Source organism: Xiphias gladius, chromosome 1, assembly GCF_016859285.1.
Source record: "Xiphias gladius isolate SHS-SW01 ecotype Sanya breed wild chromosome 1, ASM1685928v1, whole genome shotgun sequence".
Taxonomy (NCBI): domain Eukaryota; kingdom Metazoa; phylum Chordata; class Actinopteri; order Istiophoriformes; family Xiphiidae; genus Xiphias; species Xiphias gladius.
Window position 1 is genome coordinate 4,099,289 of NC_053400.1, and position 25,101 is coordinate 4,124,389.

Consider the following 25,101-nt stretch of genomic DNA (forward strand, 5'->3'; position numbering starts at 1 on the left):
TACAATAAAACAGAAATGACATAAGTGAAGACAAGCTCTCATCACTGAAAGTGAAGTTGTCTTCAACATAATACTCAGAAATAGAGTAGAAAGAAGAGTCATTATCAGTATGAATGTTTTTTCATTTACAGACAAGATCAATTAAAGTCTCCATCTGGTAAAAGTAAAGTTGTGAAAGTGACTAATAATAAAAATAACAAAAAACTTAATCAAGAAACTTTTAAAGATACTCAAAAGATGCTTTACATAATGAATTAATGACCTAGAAAAACTAAAAAAAAAAAACAATACAGTGCAAGGTACAACTTCTGAACGAAATACTGCTAAGCCTGCATGTTAGATAGGCATTACACAATACCTGGGATTTAGTTTCAGTATATCAAGGGCTCTCACAGTTTATTAATTCATAAACAATCCCCCACAACTCAGCTGCACACTGTGTGAGGTAAAATCAAATTCAGTAGAGGCAGTGGTGTTCCCCCTATATCTGGGTTTTGGCTTAATGAATATCTCTTACAACCAACTGTCATGTTACTGTTAAAAAATGATAAACACCCGGAGGTAGTGAATGACAAATCACTTTTGTCGTTGTACATGTAGGCTCTGGTATGACTTCTTTCTGTTGTATTGGCACAATAGCAAACCAAGAACAGCAACACAGTATGTAGATGCGTACCTGATGGCGATTACAGGATACTAACATCAACATACTATTACATTCACAAGACAACCTCGTCTGCTCTGCAAATCTTTAAGACAAAGATTTACATCAAGCATACTCCCTCCCACAGTAATATAATCATTGGACATTTTGAATCCCAGGGAGAAAACAAGTAAAGCTAGAGTTAGTACCTGCGAGGGAGCCCATGCTGAGACCAGCTCCAGCACCTGCGGCTAGTGACTGCAGGGCCCCCAAAGAAGATATAGGATTCACTGAGGAGTTGCTGCTGGAGGTGGGAGAGGAGCCTGCTCGGGGAACACTTACTGTTAATACTATAATAAACACAACTGGAAAATATTAAGACAAAGCTGCATTACAGGGCTACTGTCTGTGTCTTAGAGCTCGGCTATGTCTGCATAAAAACTGAAATTTATGATATGGTGTCTATTAAGAAAATTAAAAAAAAATATGCAATCTGAAAAACCCTAAAGACTGAAGAATTGATGTTTGATAAGCAATTGTTTTGTTTCCTGGAAGTTTTTATACAGTTTATTAATATGCAGTTAGTATAGATTTATATATAGTTATACATAGATGCACATATGTTTAAAAATTAAATTAGTATAATTTCTGAGAATACAGTGGTAAGAAACATTATGTGATCCCTTTGGAATTACCTGGGTTTTTGCCTTAACTGGTCATAAAATGTGATCTGATCTTTATCTTAGTCACAAGTGTAGACAAAATGTGCTTAAAAGTTATAACAGTTATAATCTTTCATGTCTGTATTGAGCGCTCAATAAACATTCACAGTTGTGGTGGAATAGTTAAGCGAATCCTTGGATTAAATAACTGGTCAATAGCCTGTTTGAGGTTGTTGGCAACTACAAGCACTTCCAGTAGCTGTGGATAAAAACTGTACAATGTTCAAGAGGAATGTTAGACCATTCTTCCTACAGAGCTGTTTCGGCTCAGACATATTCCTAGGATGTCTGGTGTGAACACCTCTCTGGGGTCCTTCCACACCATCTCTATTGGGTTAATGTCTGGGCTCTGACTGGGTCACTCCAACAGATGGTTCTTCTTCTTTTTTTAAGCCATTCTGTTGTAGATTTACTTCAGTGTTTGTCCTGCTGCATCATCAAACTTCTACTGAGCTTCATTTGGCAGAAAGCCACCCTGACATTATCTTGTAAGATACCTTGATAAACTTGGAAATTCATTTTCTCCCCGATAATGGTGAGCTGTCCAGGCCTAGAGGTAGCGAAGGAGCCCCAAATTGTGATGCTCCCTCCACAGCACTTCCCCATTTGGATGATATGTTCATGGTGGTATGCAGTGCCCTTTTTCACCATGTGTACTGCTGCATTTTCTTCCCTTACAATTCAACCTTTGTTTTATCAGTCCAGAAAACATTTTTCCCAGATGTGTAGTGATGTTTTTTTTTGGAGAGCACAGCTTCCTATGTGGTATCCAGCCATGGGCTCCATGCTCCGTGATTTGCGTATATTAGATGCATGAACACAGATGTTAACTAGCTCCAATGATTCCTTTAAGCCTTTAGCTGTTGCTCTGGAGTTCTTTTTTTGCCTCATTGAGCATTCTGCGTTGTGCCTTTGGAGTCATGTTAGCTGGGCGCCCACTTCTAGGGAAAGTCGCAACAAAGCTAAATCTTCTCCATTTATAGATAATTTTTCTAACCATGGACTGATGAATATCTAAACTCTCAATTCTTGTTTGTTCTTATGAGATCTCTTTTTTGTTAGGCATCATTCACATCCGCGAGCTGAAAATGTTCGTGGTTTATAAATCTAAGTAGCTCTAACCCACACCTCCAATCTTGTTTTATTGATTGGACTCCAGGTTTGCTGACTTCTGACTCCACTTAGCTTTTGTTTATGTCATTACCCAAGGGGTTCACATACTTATTCCAACCTACACTTTGAACGTTGTATTGAATGTGGACAAGAACAGTACAATGATGTGTGTGTTATTAGTTCAAATAGATTGTGTTTGTTCATAATTGTAACTTAGATGAAGATCTGTCCATATTTAGAGACCAATTTATACATAAATGCAGGTAATTCCAAACGGTTCACTTACTTTTTTTTGCTACAGTATGTGTTAGAGGTTTCTGTGGACTCACATGGATTTCACCATACCACTAAGCCCTACTGCATGTGCCTTGACTATGATACAGTACTATAGTTGTAATTTTTGTTACCTGAGCTTGTTAGTGCACTTAGTGGGCTACTAGATGTTGTCATGGCGCTGGAGCCTGTGGGCGTGGCCTGTGTAGCAGTTGCTGCTGCTGCTAAAGCAGCCAGGTTCTGTATGGCATTAAGACCTGACAGACACACACACAGTTAAGTTCAAGAGTCCATCCACCCCTTTCTCTGACCACTATTGTATATAAAAACAGTATCAATGGACGAGTTCTCTCCTGGAGTTTGCTGGCTATACAGGTATGAGGCTGGACATTGATAACTTCCTCAGCATCTAGAGGGATGATTAAGCCACTTTGACATAAACCTCTTTTAAAACCAGAGGCCAGAACTGAGAAAATTATTCAGCCAAAAATACACATTAACATATTCAAACCCTAATCTTACATTTCATCTGTAATCTTACATCTTAAAGCATTTGTGTGTGTGTGTGTGTGTGTGTGTGTGTGTGTGTGTGTGTGTGTGTGTGTGTGTGTGTGTGTGTGTGTGTGTGTGTGTGTGTGTGTGTGTGTGTGTGTATTTGTGTGTGTGTGCGCGCGTGACTGTACCTGAAACAGGGTGCAGGTTGTTGAGCGCATTCCCTGTGGAGGCTGACTGCTGCAGTAACTGTAAGTAGAGCTAATGCCGGGAGGAGATATGAGAAACAACATGCTAAAGTGGAAGTGACAGCAAAGTTTTGACTGGTGAAATTGCTTTGTCACTGGACTAATCATTGCATTTTGTGTAAACACACATTCAGGGCCTATAAAGACACACTTACTGCTAGGTACTGTGGCCCCAGGCTGTTGAGTCCAGTGAGATTTCCCCACATGGAAGCAGCACTGAGTTGCTGCATCTGCTGCTGCAGCTGTTGGGCCATGCGCTTCTGCTCCTTGTCCTTCTGAGTGTCTGCAAACTTCACCACAATGGGCGATGAACATCCCTAAACACAGACACAGGAAATCTTTTGTACTGTGACAGCTTGATGAACTTGTCACTTCAGTGCAAGTAAAATAATTGATATTATCTTAAAAGTTCTGCTATTCTGAATGATGATTAACTGTTTTTCTTGACACAAGATTATCTACCAACTCTGAAATCAAGGACACAATTTTACACCAAATCATATCGCTTTTAGTGTGAAGTTAAAGTTCACCTCCATGGTCTGAGACTGGTGCATGGACTTGATGGCTGACTGGGCCATTTGTCTAGCTGTGAATGTCACGAATGCACAACCTGAAAGACAGAAACACAGTGTATCATGATTCATACAGATTTCGTTGAGGAAAATTCTATTTTGTCAACATCTCTACTGTCTTTATCTAATAGTGAACTTGGACCAGAGTGGATTTTTCATGATTTTAGCTGTTTTTTCAGGCTGTGGCTCACATCTGCTTGTTCCTGCATTAGACTGAGGCTGTTGTATACGGTGTACTTACTACCACATTTTTCTTTTTTATTGTTCTCTTTTTGTTCGTTCTCTCTGTGCTCTAAAGCATGTTGGATTATCTGTCAGTTGATTTAGTCTTCTGCACTGAGACCTAACCCTGGGCATGTCCATGCCTTTAGGATACAACACAACTGAATCTGTTTGGTTGTGCTATTTGGGACATGACTTCAAGCTGTATTTTTGTTTAATTTCATACATTACTGGCCATTAGCTCCACAGGCTAATGCAAATCATTGGCTACACTAAGTTTAGCTCTTTCCACTGGGCACTGTTATTCTACTTGCAACACATGCTTTATGTACATGGATAGAGACAATTGGCAAAGTCAGAGCGAGAAAGATAGAAATTGCTTAAAAATTACATTTGAAAATAACCAAACCTGAACCCAGATCAAGCCCAGAGCTTCATGCAAAAGATGTCCTGAACCTGACCTAAACCTGACTCTGTCAGGAACTGTCAGGTTCAGGTTAGGAAGCAGAAGGTGGGTCCATTATTTAAATACCAGCTTTTATTTTACAACTGATTGTAAGTCATTAAAACTGATCAGCTATAGAAAAAAAAAAGCTGTGTGGTTGTTGTGTGAATTAAATTGTTGTCAAGGGCTACTCAACTCAGTTATGTTACTTGTTCAGCATCATGTTTCTAGTAAATGATCCACTTTTCCTCAATTCCTGTCAAAAATATTTCCTTTAATTCTCATCAAGTAGGTCCAATTTTCCATCAAATACATTTCCCAAAAATTTCTCTGGAGGGGCACCTCTACAACAATCTTATACCTTTTTCACGGGCTATAAGCAATATGTTTAGTAGGTATGTATCTCTTTGTATAGAGTCCTCTATTTTACCAATGTATACCACAGCCGCAGTTGTTTAAAATGGCATATTCCATAATGTATATTGTAGTTGTATTCACATTGTCCCAGAATGGTTTTTGTTTAGTGCAACGCAGAAAACATTAGTCTGGTTGGCCTCCAGGTTGCTTCAGCGTCTCAAACATGATTGCTGGGTGGTTAGTGGTCTGCTTTCGATCTGGGGTGTTATGAAGAATCAGGTTAGATTCTTCCAGCTGAACTCTTTCCATAGTTGTGAGTTACAGTAATGGTAGTACACTGTTATGAAGATCTGGTACCTTTCTTCATCTAAGATTTCAAGATTTATCTTAGATTCCTATTTCTTTTTATGTATAGCGTTGGGCTTCCTCTACTCTCTACTAAGACTTGGTAAAAGACTTACATTACTTACAGTCCGCCCTGTTGATATGCCTCCAAAATGATATTTATTATGCTATTCATATCTATGTGGGGGTCAGTCATAACCTCTTTCATAAAACAGTCCTTAATAAGATTAATAATAACATACTGTAAGTATCTAAAGAAATCTTGGTTTTCCAGACCATATTTCACCTTTGGTTCTTGAAACATGCACTTCCCATCTTTGAATATGGGACAGAGCAGTGATACCTTCCTCTGTCCATTGTTTAAAATTCAGGTCATATGCTCCTGGTTTGAATTTCGGATCATATAAAACCAAGCTCGGTAACCACTTGCTCTCTTGCGGCTTATATTTCTTATGTGGAAATTATCCCACATTACTGGTATAAATGTTGTTATTGAATCCATTACATGCTTTACAGTTCCTGTCAGTTCTGTGTTTCCTACTCAAAGTGAATATGAAAATCCTATATTTTAACCTATGCTGCATATTCTTCCATCTCCCATCCAACATGCTAGAGTTCTGATCTGCACTACATAGAAATATTCCTGAAAATTTGGTAAGGACATTTCTCCTTTAACTTTTTGTCGTTTAAGTGGTGTATATCATGTGTTTCTTTTACCATTCCAATCAAACCTTGGCATCATTTTATCCCCAGACATGCATTTGTTTTGTGGTATTGTTATTGGTGATATAGATAGGTACAATGTTCATCTTAACCACCTGGATTGGAAAGCTACTGTCCAGGGGATAAGTTGACAGTCTCATTGTGTAACACTGTAAATGGCTTTATACAAATCACAAAATCTCTTGGTTATCATCACTCCAAGATATTTGACTGATTTACAATTCAATATTTCCCTATTTTTTTGTGATGGAGACCACATATGTCTACTTATGTGTAGTGACAAATTAAAGAAAAACCAAATAGTTGGGTATTCACGTGACAAGCTGTTACGGACTAACATTATCAACCACTGGGAGTCGTATTTCTGGTTACCAGGTGACTGCAAGTCCAATATTTACTCTCTTTTGGCTCTTCTTTTGGGTCTATGCAAACTCCCGAGGGAAATATCTGGCTCTTTAACTGCTAAAAGCAGTGTTCACCAGCCAGTTGCTAACTGTGTCTGTTTGCCGTTTGGTGCTACGTAGATAGTTTACACTGAGTTTTTAGATCTTTTCCATTGAAAACAGCCCCCTACTGTGGCCGAAAAACAACAGTTTGGTAGCAGTCACAGGCCCTGTTAATACTTGGTACTAGGACAATACAAGTCATATAAATTGTGAAGGCTGGCTTCGTCCATGACATCTGAAAATTTCGAAAAGTCCATAGAGGTACATTACGAGTGCATCAAACATCTTGGGCGATTTGGTTTGGCTGTAAGATGCCAAGGTATAGACCTAGTCTGTATTGTTTTGATTTCCACTTCTTCTTTTACTTTCTGGCAAACTAGGCATGCAAATTGCATTGCTGCCTCCTGCCAGGTAAAACAAAAACGAATTTTTTCTTTGCAAACAGATATAATGTACGTGTTTATTTGCATATAAAGCGGGGATCCCATCACAAGGGGTCACACGAGATACATGTGGAGACGTAGTTTAATGCACAGTGTGAACTGACGAGTTTAAAGCTGTCCACTTGTGATGGGATCACCTGAGACACATGTTAATGCCATGTATGAACAGGACCAAAGTGTACCGAAACAACTAAATTGCAGGCAAGACAGCTAAACTATCAGCTGAAACTCACTATAATGCTCTGTAAAGCTGTGACGAGCTGTAGATTCGGGTAAGAATTATCTGTAGGTTCATCACTACGAGCGACCCCTTTCAAATGGTCACATTGTTTTACCATTGTCACATTGTCAGCAGAATATGCCTTACCACGGCTGAGTCCATCAGGGCCTCGAAGTATCCGGCACTCCTCTATCTGTCCATATGGTGAGAACATCAGTCGAATGTCGTTTTCATTACACTTCTTGGAGATCATTCCAATAAACAGCTTTCTGTCCTCCACTGCTGTATTAAACACAAGGAAATATCAAACACACTGACTTTGTGTCAAGAAAATGGTGCATTACAATATTCAACACAAACATGTGTTTAGTTGTGGCCCTTTTTCAACTTATGTCATTAAAGAGACATGAGATAAATCTAGGACAGTATCTTCTAACAGCTGAGTTCTTGGTAATATAATATTTGTAGTTTGATCATTCAAGGAGAAGTTCACAATTTTTCAAGCCAATGTTCAACATAGTCAGGTACCCGTATAATCATTGAGACAGGTTTTGCTTGCTATCATAGTTCCTCCTGTTCATACTGGCCATTAACAGATCGCTTCCTACGGTAATATGATGTAAACCAATACCAATGTAAGCACTGGGGGAAAAAATCCACAGTTCTCCTTCTGTGAAAAAGATGTCTACTTGATTTGATCAGCTCAGACTGCTGAAGCCTCGTATTAGGCTCAAATACATTTTTGCACAAAACAATGACTGTGGATTTTGTCACTACCACTTACCCTGAAAGCGCTTTAGGGAGGGCCCTTTTAATAGTTTGTTTGCTCAGTACAATAAAAATGTTTAAAGTCATGACACACCATTGTGGATAATTTGGATAATGTAGCTCTTTTACATTGCAGAGTGGATGAGAAAAACTGAACTTCTGAAATTTAGAGAACTGTTAAAGAGAAAATCTAACCCTTTTCTCTGTTGTGTTGGTCTTTCAGTGTGTGGAGGGGACCCCACTTGACAGATAAACCATGTTTTCTGGTTTATCCATATTACTATGAACACATCTCAGATCTACTAAAGGAGAAATTTTCTGCCCTGAATTTCATTGAAATTTCACTGAAACATATGTATATACGTTTGTCTTCTTGCTTGTTGTACAGATTTACTCTTTTTCATATGTGTCACGTAGAAAATTGATTAAAGGAGCATGGTTGCTCACATCCTGACTCGGGAAAAGAGTTTGGCTGGCTCTTAATCTATGTTACACAAACAAATAGGGAGAACAGTACAAGCTCAAAAGAAAGACATGAAACACTTAACAGCCATTTTTTTTAAAATGTGTTATTCATTGTCCATTCCAGTAAAAGATGACACTGAACTGCATCATACTCAGCTACAATCACATCTGAATGCACAGCAGCCAAATGTTCCATCTAGAAACAGCCTCCATCCCATTCAGACCACCATATATGCCTGCTGTAAATGACTCAGTCATGGATTAAACCCAGAAATGATCTCAGCACAATGAAATACTGGCTGACACAGACAGCCCATGGTGCATCACAAACAACAGTGGCAGTCACTTAAGTGTTGTTGTATTCCCCATATCAAGCATTTCGACAGTGTCGTAGTAAATTATGTCATTCAACAGTTTCACCAGTCTAATTACATTGACAAATTATATAATTATGACAGTTTAAAGCAATAAGCCTTATTAGTGTTATCATTAGCAAAGGAACTAACACAGAGTTGCTAGTATGAAACGACAGAGAAGACAGATGGAAATGCTAGAAAATCCTTACCATTGTTTTTCTCACTGTCAGCTGGCTTCATCTGGATTGGGTGGTGCATCTGAACAAGGCAACAAATAACACATTAGTACTCACAATGCTGAAATAAGTACATCTGTGTTGTGCAATGCATTCCAGTAATGTTGGCAGATATACCATACCCATTTATCCAAGTAAAAGAAATTAGGATCATGGTTGGGGTATAGCAGGGAGAGTTGTGGTACTTAGATGGACAGTCTTGATACTTTTTAAAAGATGGTTTGAGCACTGGGTGCACACTTGTTTGGCTTTCTACCCATTATTAATTTAAGTATTTTGACTTTCTCATTCCAATCATTTTGTCAGCTATTTTTAGATTTAGTCATAGTACTGAAATAAAAAGTCCATGTTAGATTTAGTCATATTTATTCAGTCTCACCATTTTTATTTTTATTTCAGTCGACTAAAACTCGTAACATTTTAGTCTGGTCTCGGTCAAAGAAAAACAAACATTTTAGTGTAGTTTTAGTCAAGGCAATGAATGAACATTTTAGTCAAACTATAGCAAAATGCTTTCAAATAAAATTGCATCCAACTGATTTTCACATTAAGTCTGCAAAGTTGCAGCAACATTAGCAATTGCATTCCATTGCAATCTAACTCTTGCAATATGAGTCAATGAGAAAGTACCAGAAAAAGAAAGCCCTTCACAGTAAAAAAAAAAAAAAAAAAACCCACTGTACAGAAGCCCTGCAATAAATCCTTCCCTTAAAATGTTCAGTTTCGTCAGGACTGTGCCAGAAAAGTTTTGATTTTATTCTGTGATTTTGTAGGCCTCAGTGGTAATATGTTATACGGTAAGTGTTTATAATAGGTCATAAACTACCATTTAGATAAATTTGTATAGAAAATATTTGGAATCTCTTTGCATACAAAACAGGCTAAGTACTAGACATCTAACTACCTCCCAACAGACTTTATTTTAGCCCAAAAACAGTTTTCTAGATAATATACTAGTAGTTACCAGTAGATGATGCAAATAGACCTCATTTAGCTATTTGGACCCATTCAGAATCGACAAGACCTAACTATCAAATTGTGTGGCAATTAAGTTATCCGTGCTTGAGCACGGATAGCATGTTTCACCCACCAAAAATAAACAAACTTGTCTTGAGCAAAAGGTTTGCCAACGTGGCTGACTGGGCTGCTGACCTTCAGTCAGACCAAAGCCCCATCTGCAAGCAATGTAGCAATGTCCCATTGTTGTGAGATGCTAATGGATAATGTTACACCACTGCCTTTAGTAGTTGGCTTAAAACAGCTTTAAAAGTAAAGTAACATTGTTTAACATTTTAACGAATGAAAGAGGAACAATTAGATTATGTCAATTTTTGAAAAAACACTAATTTTATCTCCTCTTCTTTTGTCAATGAAAATGTAAAGAGATTTTGGTTAAGTTTTTATATTAGTTTTATTTTAGTCTTGTCTTTTTTCATCAATGATATGGCATGTTAGTGTTTAATGACATTGGTGCCATCCTGTCATCATCTCAAAGGGTGCTGATGAATATATTTAGTCATAATTTTCGTTAACAGAATAAACACTACTATAACATTGTACTACCAGGAACAGTCAATAGTTTTTTATCATTAGATGTTAGATTTTACACGTCTGTGTAAAATCAAGTTCTCTTTCAAGAATTCTTTCCTTGGTGAAGAGGACCCCCCTCACAACATCTAGCCAGGTCAAGAACACTCAAGGAGGCAGGCGCATCATTGTCAAAGTCTACAATCAAGAGACCTCTTCATGAATGTAAATACAGAGGGTTTACCACAAAGTGCAGACCACTGGTAACACTCAAGAACAGAAAGGCCAGATTAGACTTTGCCACAAACCCTCAAAAAATCCTGCCCAGTTCTGGAACAAGATTCTTTGGACAGATGAAACCAAGATTAACTTGCACCAGAATGACTGGAAGAGCAGAGTATGGAGAAAGAAAGAAATCGCTCATGATCCAAAGCAACCACACCATCTGTCAAACATGGTGGAGGCAGTTTTATGGCATGGGCATGTACAGTATGGGTGCCAATGGAACTGGGTTACCGGTGATTATTGATGATGTGTCTGCTGATAGAAGTAGCAGGATGAATTCTGAAGTGTACAGGTCTATAATATCTATTCAGATTCAGCCAAATACTTCAAAATTGATAGGACGGTGCTTCATAGTACAGATGGCTAATGACCCAAAAGATACTGCAAAAGCAACCCAAGAGCTTCTCAAGGCAAAGAAATGGAATATTCTTCAATGACCAAGTCAGTCACCTGACTTCAACCCAACTGAGCATGCTTTCCACTTGCTGAAGACAAAACTTAGGGCAGAAAGACCCACAGACAAGCAGCAACTGAGGGCGGCTGCAGTAAAGGCTTGGCAAAGCATCTCAAGGGAGGAAACTCAGCATTCTGATTCTCATGTGTGGAAAATGCCATGACATTCTTACGGCGCTTATGATATCTTGTGATATCTTTCTCTGGGTGTACTTCTTCCTTTGATTTTACTACAACAGGCACGGACCTCACCACTGTATTACATGATCACTTTAGTTGGTATCTTTACATTTTGTCGCTGCTGGCTGACAACAGCAGACCATCAGTGACAGTGGTCATTGGCAGTGGCATTAGCAATAACACCACGGGCAGGAGGCACCCATTGACAAATTACACTAGTATTTTAACATGTATTGTAAGGTAGCTTAATTTAGGACCCATGTATTTACCTGATAGCCTATCATTAATATCAATAACTGCGACATATGTTTTGTTTGCATACTAGCAGACGAAACCATTTACCTTCATAAGGGTTATTAAATGTGTCACTCAATAATTGTGGCAGGACATGTATCAGCCTCTAAACAAATCTTTCTAATCAAACTCACTACTAACACTAAGATCCCAATGTTGAAGTGTGGATGTTTGTGGCACACTAGTAGAGAAAGAGAAGGAAAGCTTGCAAGATCTATCTGAGTTGAAACAAAACTTTACAATGAGCAAATAGTCTTGATCAAAGACCAGACTAAAACACAAGAATCACAATAAAAACCTGCAAAGCATCCAGCATTAATATGCAATCATTAGGCATCTATTTACATGTAGTTTTGTAACTAATTTTCCCCAGATGTCAGCCTTACTTGGTGGTCACACTTGCAAGCAAAACAATGCATGTCTGTCCATCTTTTCCACCAAACAGTGTCAAGTACATCCAGCAGTTGGCGGAAGCTCACAGTCTCATTTTTCCTAGCTCATCAGCTGAGTCGGAGTCCCAGAGAGTCATCGACATTGGGAAATAAAAGGGAGTTAATCACCTTTTATCTCTTTTGAAACTAGTGGTTTGCAGTAAAAATTAACCAATTACAACAGCTAAGTAGCACTTGGACAAGACTAGGCTATCTTACAATAAAACCAGGGTCAATGGTACTGTAAGACAACGTGGTGCTTTTTCTTTCTTCTGTTCTGTTCTTTATCATTGGTGCAGTTGCAAGGCAGATAGAGAAAGAATTTAGTGTGACTGCAGGTTTTATTAATAATATTACGTCATGGATCACTGGGTTGCAGTACCAATGAGTAATGACTAAATGCAGAGTTCAAGTAAGTTAATAAGCCAGGAATCGTGGGAAACTGAGTCCATGTAGGAGCATGTGAAGCCCCTACATAGACCAGAAGCCTTTATCACAAAATGAGTTCAACTTGTCAGGGGACTACCTGACTGGGTAACCTGAATTATTGAGCTGGTTATCGTGTCGCTCAGTTAACTCTCAGTTTTCAAACCCAGCCGTGAGCACTTTCCCATGAAAGAGGCAGAGTTTTTAATTACGAGCCAGTCACATACAAGGGCAGAGAATTCAGTAAGAGATAAGACAGAATTTATGATACCCATTGAAAAAATTTGTTACTGCAATGGCCAGAAGTAATATTCAGCCGGTTAAAATATATAGTATTCTATATGATCACACACTTATTTACTATAATTAAATAGGAAAGAACAAATATGTTAGAAAAATATCCAAATAGTAAAAGAAAGCCTAAGGAATTATTATGAAAAGGAATTACATTTGGTTGGCATTTTCAACATGTTAAGCAGTATAGAGTGAGTATAGGAAAAAAAATTGATAACTATCATTTGTGATTTTTGTCTCATCATGAAATACTACTATAAATGCACTTCAAAACAATAACATCTAATGCTTTTTCTGCTGCTGAAGCTAGAGAGTACATTACTGATTAAAAAAAGGCTTGGAAAAACAGAAATTAGTAACTAATAAGGTCTATCTGACTGAGATGTAGCATTTGCAATTTACTGGGAGAAAGTTAACAGAGGAATGACTATTTTTCCAATGGGCTGACTGGTTAGTACGCACGCTGATTAAGAAATCCTAATATGAATGAAAGTATCACATGACATGTAATAATTAACATGACAAGAAAATAAAAAAGCAACAATGAGAGTACACAAATTACAATACCATGTCCACAACCATGTTTTGGATCTGCTTTTAATATGAGTGCTGCTGCTGAAATTTCAAATAGTTAGATAATATTCACGACGAAACATAACAGCCGCAACTTGTGCTTTCTACGCTGTGCACAGTTGACTGGGGCTAGATTGAAACAAAGAGGAGCCTTTCACACAGCCACAAACAAATACACGCACACACAATGACGCCACCATTTAGCAGTCCGACATATGCTGTTCACAAATGCATGTGCAGCAGCTGGCCTACGCACTGTGGAGAGAAGAGGAGGCATTCGCGACAAGGTAGACCTACCTACCTCTCTTAGGGGAGGTCTTTTAGTTAGCTAATTTATTTGGCAAAGAGAGTAGAAACATAACATTAGGACCAGATTTGAGTTGAACAAAGTGAACATTTCCCATTGTCCATGGCAAAGTTTTACAAGCCAAGCTAAATGGTTACTAGTTAATCCTGTTAGGTTACCTAATAACACAATTGCACAGCCTATTCTGTACACTTCCATAATACTTATACATTTCACATGAATTCCTCAGGCTGGGCATCTCATAAAACAGACAGTATGACAGTGTACCAAATTCCGGACATCTGTAGGAATACTACTGTACCTGGCGAAAAAGGCACATCTCCGTGAGGTTGGCACCTATGTGATTGGGATATGAATAAAACTAAATTTGTTTGTGCATGCTTGTGCACACAATATAAAAAAAATTGCAATCAAACTATTTTGGAGAAATTAAACATTAAAAGGTTTAAGCATAGGCTTATTAAGTCAGGACCCAATATTTAATCTCTCAAAAACAGTGCAAGCAAAAATTCTTATTTGGCCTGCACAAACATGCACAGACAATGCACAAATGGATCGAGATTCAAGATTCACTTTATTGTTACACATTGAAGGAAATTAGGCTTGGCCTTCCACCCATGCTGTATTAAAAAAATAAAAATAAATAATTTAAAAAAAAAACAAAACATCAAAATGCCTTTATTAATATCCTGATCATATGGGATGCCCACATGGAGGTAAAAACTGAGACTAAAGTAGTGCAACTTTGTGTTGTACATTTATCGTGTTAGTCAAATTATATTAGAATTTTCAGACAAGTCTGACAGACTGGTTCATTAAGTTAATATAATCTATTTCTATTCATATGTTCAATTAAAATGGTGCAAGTTATTTTCTGTGGTAAGGCATTTCATTTTTGGATATTTATTACTACAGCTATCTGGGCCTCCAGAGCCCCTGAAGTTTAAAAAGCTCCCTATGAATTAACACACAAGATAAAGTGATTATGAATAGGTAATTTTAAGATATCACAAGATATCCAAAGCGCCATAAGAATGTTATGTCGTTTTCCATGCAGGCTCATTGCAACAGTGAACTTGTGAAACCTAATCAGCTAACGTGGATACTACATAAAGTACATGAGTAAATGGGCAATTAACTTGACCACATTTCTTCTAGTATTTTCATTCAACAACAGAAATGGAAGACAAAAGATAAATAACGTGACAGCACTTCCTGGTCATTGGTAGTCACTCGTAAAACTGCAAAATTCAGCAGCGAAACTGAAAAACTTGGCGGCAACAGAGAAATCCCAATCAGTGAAAGAAAAGTTGAGAATATTGTAATTATATGCTGCGTAGTTTTATTTTAGGTTTTGCCTCTGAGATCATTTTTTTCATTTCACGGGTTCAGTTCCTTTTGACACAAATCTAATCCTGTACAAAGTCAAAAAACATTATCAGCTGAAGAACAAGTGATTATGAAATAAAATGACAAGAAATTATACACCAGCCATGAGCGCTTTATTTACTACAATAGACTTCATCACTCATGTTTTTGCAGGAAAGCTTGACTTAATTAGTGAACCTTATGTACCTTGCCATGTTGTACTCAGTAAATCAGAAAGGTCCTGGAACAGAAAGAAGGTGATGTTCCGGCGGGTCAGGGGAGAGAAAAACTGGGGAGGGGGGCACTCAGACAGGGCAGGTAAAAGCTTTATGGATTTTTTGATAGTCCAACAGGCCACGGATGCACCGGCCCATCTGATGGCCAGTCCAACTATGTGCTAGCTGTTAAAACTAACAAAAATGAACAAAACTGTCATCACAAACAAAGCATTATTTATTTATATTTAATAATCATTATGCACAATAATCATTTAAAGCAAGACTAGATCAAAACCTAATATATGGCTGGACCACTCTGTTGGTTCCTCTCTTACTCTCTGTGCTCACATATACAGTAATTTAATACAGCTGAATACCCAATAAAGCTGTTGTCATTAACACTTTTTTTCTGTTTCTATTGTCAGACAACAGAACAAGTATGAAATAGAGACTGGTTAAGACTACATATTAACCAGCAGTCACTTCCCAACCATTTCCAAGCTGCTGCTCTCCACTACTAAAATCCTGATTTTAAAACCGCGACGTCATCTGACAAAATCACCATACACATTAGTTAAGACAACAGTTGTGCTGTAATTTCAGGTATATTTACTTGTGAAATGATCAGTCAGAGAGTAAGTTAGAAGCTCATTCACGGTTATGCAGCTGCCATCCGGTCAACTGAATGAGACGCATAGAGAGGGCTGCCTGCTGAGGGAAAGCCTGGCCTTGCGCTCGCAGGGCAACACTGGCGACTCTGGAAAGTAGTCAAGGTTTGTCCTAAAAAGTCGCTAGATTTTTTTTGCCAGGTGCTTTTGTGAAGAAAAGTGGCTAAAGGGATGTGAAAAGTCAGTTAATCTAGCGACAAAGGTGCTAAATTGGCAACACTGCCTGGAAACACAACCCTGATGATGCAATAGAAACTATTTGCAGCAACTCATTTTGAAAAAGCAAGAGCTGTAACGTCATCACTCAGTCACGTAGCATTCGGCCAATCAATGGTGTAACTTTATCACTTAGTCAGTCACTCAGTCACAGACATTTGCGTTTTTATGGTTGGCCCCGCCTTTGCAGTCCAGCCAATCAGCAGACGGAGGCGAATAGGAACAGCTGTTTACTGCTTGCAGCTCTTGCTCTCTCTCTGTCTGTCTCTCTCACTCCGTGTCTCTCTCATTGACTGTCCATTCCCTTCCCTTTTGTTTCCCTGGATATCTACAATAGGGCGAAGGTAGAATTAGGGCCGAAAGTTTTAACTAACTGACATGTTCTGCTGTCTGTCTATCAATCTCCTCCACTCTGTTTAAGTACTATCACAGCGAAATACCTACACACAACAAATAGCGCTGTCCATGGTTCTGAAACAACAGTTAAGCAATAGTCACGTGTAATTCAGCCAAAAATTTTGTTGTTTTTACTTTTATTCTGTAGCTACATTAAGTTTAAACAGGGATTTTGATAGTGACAAAGGAGGTGCCTGATCCAATCAAATAGGTGCCCATCCCAGTATGGGAGGAGGCAGTGTCAGAGCAATACATACATACATACAGAGAGTGAGTGTTGTTGACAGCCACTGAGGAAAACAAACACACTTTCCAAAGACACAAACAGCAATGACCTTTGTAATGAAACTTTGTTATCTACTAATTAACTATTTGATATTGTAACTTTTCTTTAAAAAGATCAGGTTTGCGCTTTATATTATAATTTGAGCTTAAAATATTTAAAAAGTTTGAGCAACAAAAGTACGCCTTGCCGAGGCCAATGAATATCCGTACCTAGTAGTTTTCTAATACACTTGAATAAGTTTCTTTTCTGGTAGAAAGAGAAAAGGGTGGGGGTGGAGGTGATGTTTACCAGAGCAAACAAAAAAGAGAGAGACACAGAGAGAGAAAGAAACAGGTATTGACAGCCATTGAGGAGAAATAAACAGACTTTCCAAAGACAGAAACAAATGCTCCTGATTTGTTGGTGGATTGACACATTAGCCTCTTTGAGGGGAGGGTTCATAATACCATTAATAGACCACCAGATGGCAGCATCAGATAACTAAAAATGGCAGAAAGTGATCATGAGACCACAGTAAATGATTATCGTTTCTGCACACAGAAGAAATATTGTAATTTATTCTAATATATTATGTTAAAGACATAATCAGATTTTCACCACAATTCATATGATGATCATGACCACAGTATAAATTATCGTTTTCTGCACAGAAAGAAAATAATATAAATTTATTCTAATATATTATGTTAAAGACATAATCAGATTTTCACCACAATTCATATGACAATACTAGAAAACATACTGCAAGTACACATGTATTTTGGTGTCATTTGTAGAACATTTATAATCATGATTAATTATTCAAAAATATTCAATATTTGTGGTATATCCACAGATTAACAGATTTGCACTAAATTTAAATCTGTGTACCTGGAGCAGATACTGACTGTGCATACCTAATTTGTTGGCATTTGAAGGATATTAGCCTGATTACCACCTATGGATGGATTTGCACCAAATTTGGCATGGTACGTCCTAAGCTCATACTGGGTGTTCCCATCAAATTTCAAGCAATTTGAAGCTTCTTTAGGTGAGAATTTTTCTAAAAATGACATTGAACCATTAAAGAACGAAGTCATGTGGCTTGCAAACAAACACAAACTTAAAAAATGTTCATCAAAAACCAACAGTACAAAATTGCATTTGCAAAATCGTAAAAACTTAATTTATAGGCAGAATTTACTGAGGACTGTCCCAGTAGATGCAGCATGATTAAACAAGCATGTGGATGTAAAGTACATAAATGTGTAATGCACAGCTAATGCATTATGAACAAAAACACTTGTGCCTTTGAAACAGCCCCCCCCCCCAATGGTTGACCGTGGTCATTCGTTTTGTGCCTCAAATTTGGACACTGTTATACATGTCCTGAAAATGTCACTCATCAAACTTTGACCATAGAGGCACCACAGCCAATTTTATCAGTAGAATAAAAAAAGAATGATATTTGGAATTATAATGGAGTCCGAACAACATTTTTCATCCGATTCATACGTGCCAGAGTTTATGTAACTTTTCCACTTTCATCCGTCAGTACAGCTCAGGATGCGGTGATATTCTGAATATGAAATCTTTTTTGACCCATACCACATTTGCTTTGAAAAAATTTGGCATTCCAATTTGTGGATTGTGTAAAAGATAAAGGAAGGTGTTATGTGATTCTAGGGAGTCCGTTCTATGGACTGGAAATTGCCAATATGGATGTTTACAACCCTCCAGGCCACCCTGGTCACTTTCTCACCAGTGCGTTCTCCACTCTTTATCTGACCATTAACATTTTCCATTCATCTGTGGGGGGAGGATTTAACTGTCATCTAAACCCGATTAGGCGCAAATTTCTCCTAGGGAAATCATTCAAGCTAAATTAGTCGATGCTATGTATGCAGACTTGAATTCACAGATGTGCGAATCCAACGTCCTGCCAAGAAAGAATTTACCTTCTATTCAAACTTTCACAAATGCTACACAAGAAAAGGTTGTTTCTTCATACCTAAGAGCTTACTACAATCTACAGTCTCTAGTCCCACTGGAATACAAAAGTTTCTGACTATGCAGCATTCTCCTTTGATTTCAGGTTGCAACGCCAGCAGGCCCAGTCTTGACATTGGAGGTTTAATCCCCTTATTCTGACCGACCATAATTTCTTCTCCTATTTTTTTAGTTTTTTGTCTATTAAATATCCATACACAAATGACCCATTCTTTCTATGGGTGACAACAAACTGAACAAAATCTCTATACTCCGCCTTAGACTCTTTCTTTATTAAATAAGTAGAAATCAGAGAAACAAAAAAAATATGAACATGGCTATAAGGCAAGGACATACCGGCCTTTTTAACAAAAAATAAAGCTGATTCACAAACCATTGTGTCAATTGTAGATCATGAAGGAAACCAATCCTCTGACCCAAACACTATCAATGACCGATTTAGGCACTTTTACGGAAATTTATATTAATCTGAGTCATGTACTGACACATCCAAATCATTGGACACCTCCATACAACTTTCCACAATTACAGAGGAGCAACATTCCTTCCTTTAATGCTCTGGTAAACATGGACAAAATACGTAGGGCTATTAAATGGCTACAATCTGGTAAAGCACACATGCCTAATGGGCTAGCAGTGAGTTTGACAAAAAATTTCAAAACATGTTAGCATGCCCTTCTTCTACAGTTTAATCACACACTTGATATTAACACCCTGCCTGCTTCATGAAGAAAGGGGAATTTCTCCCTTAACCCTAAAAAATGCACTTGGACAAATGCAACTGCGCTCCTCGGTGTCGATCTAAAAATTCTTCTGAAAATATTGGCGAGAGAATGATGCCCTCCCTTTTGAAGGAGGACCAGACAGGATTTATGAAGGGTTGCAACTCTACCAATAACATTCGCAGGCTCTTAAATATCATTCAAGTTTTTCCAGAGGCAATCCACTGAGTCTTGTTGTTTCATTAGATGCAGAAAAGGCATCAAATAGCCATTCCCTTTTAACACACAGCAAAAATCTGGCAAAAAAAACTTAATTAGACGGGTTTTAAAAAATCTCTGTAATTACTCCCTCACTGCTGTACTCACTAACGGGTTATGCTGTCACAATTTCTGCACTCAATGCGGTGTTAAACAAGGATGCCCACTCTTGTCGCTTCTATTTGCTCTGGCTATAGTGCCATTAGCCAAAGCTATTAGAACCTAGCTGACTATATGGGGACTTAAAATAGGAGATTAACAACACAAGATAACACAATACGCTGACAATGTTTTTATCTTCCTATCTGAGCCACTATTATCAACTCCCAATGTAATGACATCATCTCTAAATTTAGCAGATTCTCAAGTTATTGAATAAACTTCACTAAATGTGAAGGTATGCCTGTGGACAGCCTAAAACATAAACCTGTGTGCTCTCCTTCCTTCTCATTTAAAGGGTCACCTTCAGGCTATACATATATTGGAATTGTCATAAGAGCTTTCTTTGACCAAATGTTCAAGGCAAATTTCCCCCCTCTGTCGTATCAGGCTGGACCTGGAAAGATGAAATACACTTCGTATCTCTTGATTAAGTCGCATTGCATTACTTCAAATGAACATACTCCCAAGACAATTTCAGCCTATCCAGATGGTTCCAGTTCTCTTCTCATAGAAAACCATGAGAACCCTAAATGGTTGGTTTAGTTCCTTCAAGAAAAAACGTCTTACCATTTCTACAATACTTTCAGTACTTTGAAGACCACTGGGGAACAGTGTGATGCCATGGTAAGACCACAGACAGTCCACAAGGTCAGGCCATGAGAGCAAGTTTTTGTAAACCGGGGGAATTCTCAAAAATTAAATATTTGAAAAAGTGCCACAGGTCCACAATTTGGCCAATTTGCATCAAATGTAACATGCTGAATCTGGAGCTCATTTTGGATGTGACTACTGTATCTCATGCAATTTGGAACTTCTTTCGGTGACATACAACGGTTTTCCAAAAATTAAGTCATATGTCTAGTTCAAAATCTAAAATGTGCTTGATGAGTATTGATACAGACTACAACTTTGTAAAACTACTTTGACAAACATAATATTAATACTGATACTAATACTAATGCTACTACTAATGATAAGAATAATAATACCAGCATTCACTGAAAGGGCAGAATAAGGAGGCTGTCACCTACCCCTGGCAGAATCTTCATGTTGTGCAGAGCATTCTGTGCTTCCAAGGCTGATTTGCGAGTATAATACGTTATAAAACAGCAGCCTGCCGGGGAATGAAGAAGACACCTGTGTCACACACCTGACTCAGTTACTAGATCGGGTGTGTAAGACCATACATCTACTAAATGGATGGTATGCTGTGACCCAAAATAGTTTGGCAGTACTACCCCTAAACCAAAACAGGTCGTTGATCATTAAAAAAAATATATTAATAATGTTCAGTGATGTACAGTGACCTTTAGCATTCAAAATAATTATAATTAGTAGTAGTACTTTAGGAATTATTAACACAAAGAGGTAGTTACTTTTGCTATTACCAAAAACACAAGGACACACACAGACACACTAAAGAATACAATGACTGACTGACTGACTGACAGGAAAAATGGTATCAGTATTTATCAATCATAATACAATGTTAACACAAAGAAAAAAGACATTGTTACATTAGAACTATAATCTATACATAATTAAGAGGCATGCACTATTTTATTCTACTAAGGCTCAGTAACTGATGTAAGTGATCTTTAAAAATGTGTTTCTCCTCGTCCTCAAAGAACTCCTGAACACACAAAAACACAAGCCAAAACATGTTTGTATCTCAGATAAATAAAGGGTTTCTTTGAAAAAAGCCACAAAAAGAACACAGGCAGGCGTTTTATATAGCAAGTTTTTTTTTTTTTTTTTAATTAAAAAACAAAAAAAAGAGCAACTTAGTCTAATTCTATACTATACTGCTAAATTTAATGGTCACATATAGACTACTACAGATTCAAATGAATTCCATTGTGGCAATATTACCCTAATATTTTGGAATTTTGGCATTTGTTAATTCAACACTGTACCTGCATTTGCCCTGTGTGTGTGTGTGTGTGTGTGTGTGTGTGTGTGTGTGTGTGTGTGTGTGTGTGTGTGTGTGTGTGTGTGTGTGTGTGTGTGTGTGTGTGTGTGTGTTTGTGCGAGCGCCCATGTATGTGTGTGTGCGTGTGTTACACTACAGGCTGACCTTTGCTCTGTGGTGGATTCTGGCTGCGGTCTCGGAGAACATTAATCTCATAGACTGCTCCATAAGGTTCAAATAGCTCACGAAGCTGCTCTTCAGACCAGGACCGTGGAATCTGTCCCACAAACATCTTAATCGCATCAACGTCTGGTTGGTCGGGATGGTCCAGAGACCCATTCATCTTCTTCCCACTACAAAGACAAATATTAGTGCGTTAGATGGAAGCTAAAAACAAACGTGGATTTCCTATACTTTACACTAAACACCCCATAATGACAAACAGAATTTTTAGAAATTTTTGCAAATTTATTTACCACCACCTGTGGTATATCCAACTGATTAGACATGATTTGGAAAGGCACACACCTGTCTATATAAAGGTCTCAAAGCAGAGAGTGCATATCAGAGCAAAAACCATGTTATGATGTTGAAGGAACTGCCCATAGAACTCAGAGACAGGCTTGTGTCGAGGCACAGATCTGGGAAAGGCTACAAAAAATTTTCTGCTGCACTGAACGTTCTCAAGAGCACAGTGGCCTCCATAATTCTTAAATGGAAGAATTTTGGAACAGCAAGGACTCCTCATAGAGTTGGTTGCCTGGCCAAACTGAGCAATTGCGGGAAAAAGGGCTTTGGTAAGAGAGTCTGTGAAGATTCTCAGTCATCCAGGTCATGGTAATTCTAGCTGCTATACCAAGGCAACTAGACTTGCTTGTGGTTCTTGAAGACATTTCGCTTCTTCATTTCTAACTGACTGGTGGAGAGTCTCAGGCATTTAGGATCTTGTGGGGTCTTTAACACCTTGAGAGTCGTTGAGGTCACATGAGAATTGTTGACCCATGCGGCAATCATGTGAGTCGTTAGGGTAACGAGTGAGTCGTTAGGGTAACTGGGCCAACAAGAAAACCAGGTCCAGAGTGCTCAGGACCTCAAACTGGGCCAACAGGACATGACCCTAAGCACACAGCCAAGACTACGCAGGAATGGCTTAGGGAAAACTCTGTGAATGTACTTGACTCACCCAGCCAGAGCCCTGACTTGAACCCAAATGAACATCTTTAGAGAGACCTGAATATGGCTGTCTATCAACTGTCCAGATCCAACCTGACACAGGCTGCACTGAAGAATGGCAGAAAATCCCCAAATCCAAGTGTGCAAAGCTTGTCACATCATACCAAAGAAGACTCGAGGCTGTAATTGCTGCCTAAGGTGCTTCAAATACTCGGTAGGGCGGCCATAAACTGAGCAAAGGGTCTAAATACTTACGTCAATGTGATATTTAAGTTTTTCCTTTTTATTTGCAAAATTTCTAAAATTCTGTTGTCGCTTTGTCATTTTGGGGTATTGAGTGTAGAATGATGAGGAGAAAAAGTGAATTTAAATGATTTAAGCATAAGGCTGCAATATAAAATGTGAAAATAGTGAAGGGGCCTGAATACTTTGTGAATGCACTATATCTGTGCATTATACAGTATCTGACATGTGCTTATATATCTCCTGTCCACATTTTATGATGCAATATTTATTCTATTTCTATTTTTGATCATTTTTTCTTTATTATACAACTAACTGCACATTCTAGGCCTGCATTAAAATTAGTAAAATAGTTTAGACATGTTTTGCAGTTGAATAGTTCTGCATTAAGAAAATAACGTGCTTCTTTCCAATAATATTTTTTATAGTGTGAGGAGTGGCAGTGACCTGCAGGTGGAAGTAGAAGGAGGAGCCTAGAATTGTCAGATTGACACAACCCTAATAAGAGGAGGTATAAACTCAGTTGGCAGTTTATTAGGTATACCTAGCAAAAACTAATGCAGATAAAAAAGCCATAAATCTTCCTTCACTAAGTTTATAATGTTCAGTTTGTTCTGAAACTGCTTTAGAGAGGCGTTGATTCAACTTTATGGTTATTTTGGAGGCTGCAGTTTGTGGTGCTGTTGAATTGTATTGTGTTATACGGACAAGAATTTCTATTATTTTGGTCATCCGATTTATATCAATGAGGGTAGGCTAAATAGCAGGAATACCACTCTGTATAATGCAATACAGTTCAACAGCACGACAAACTACAGCCCCCAAAAATTACCAAAGAAATAATTTCAATAAAAACTCTACATTATAACCTTCATGACGGGAGGATTTATTGCAGGACTGTTGTTTTAGACTCCAAGATTTTTAGCTTGGTGTTGCTAAACTGGCAACTGAGTGTATATCAAGTGTTCGCCCTTTCTTTGACAAGTGGAAGAATGAAAGCAAACATGTAACTCTCCAACATAACCCAAAACAACTGTCTTAAATGAAAACTGAAACAAATGATTATTCAACTTAGACCTTCTATAAAGACTTCTGGGTCGCAAAGCCTTGACCAAAGATTGTTCTACTTCTACTCAGTCTACTGACCCTGCCACACCTGCCCTCCTCCCTCCCAATGAAGTTGACTGTTCCTGCCAAACTTGGTCAAGCTTTGGTGGAGAAACTATGTAAATGTCTGAATCCACATGAGTCTTCTCAACTCCAGCATGGCCTCCAATCTCCACTTTCCCCAAGCTGTGCATCCGCCTCTCCATCACCAAGTTCAATGCTTCCTATTCCTCAACCTCAGCCACAAGTTCCTTCCAGTTCTGCCTCCCAGACTCCCTAGCTTCAGGCAAACCTGCAGCCCATGGCATTCTCAACTACTCAGCCCATGGATGTCTCAACTTAGCTCTTGGTGTACTCTCCTGTGCCCTTACAGATTCATAGACTCCCAGCGTCTGATGCTTCCCTTCCTCTTTTGTCACAGTACCTTTTAAGACTAATGGCATGTCCACACAGAGAGCATTTAAGCCGTGTTTTTCAATTATCTGTCTAACGCATGTCTGAAGGAAAACATACCCTCCTAATTT

At 38.3% G+C, this 25,101-nt stretch overlaps 1 protein-coding gene across 11 annotated transcripts in view; it reads right to left on the reverse strand.

Moving 5' to 3' along the window:
* The window catches only part of celf1 (cugbp, Elav-like family member 1), a 59,184-nt gene that overhangs the window by 11,030 nt on the left and 23,053 nt on the right, over window positions 1-25,101 (reverse strand). For 5 of the 11 annotated variants that reach the window (XM_040129532.1, XM_040129559.1, XM_040129568.1 and 2 more), the window contains 9 exons: window positions 22,220-22,407; window positions 21,174-21,256; window positions 9,063-9,111; window positions 7,412-7,546; window positions 4,022-4,101; window positions 3,647-3,808; window positions 3,435-3,504; window positions 2,886-3,008; window positions 853-966 (listed from right to left, as the gene is read on the reverse strand). In XM_040129532.1, the coding sequence (XP_039985466.1) occupies window positions 853-966; window positions 2,886-3,008; window positions 3,435-3,504; window positions 3,647-3,808; window positions 4,022-4,101; window positions 7,412-7,546; window positions 9,063-9,111; window positions 21,174-21,256; window positions 22,220-22,407 (1,004 nt within the window). The remainder of the gene's footprint in view (window positions 1-852; window positions 967-2,885; window positions 3,009-3,434; window positions 3,505-3,646; window positions 3,809-4,021; window positions 4,102-7,411; window positions 7,547-9,062; window positions 9,112-21,173; window positions 21,257-22,219; window positions 22,408-25,101) is intronic. The other 6 variants (XM_040129605.1, XM_040129615.1, XM_040129587.1 and 3 more) reach the window with 4 other exon arrangements.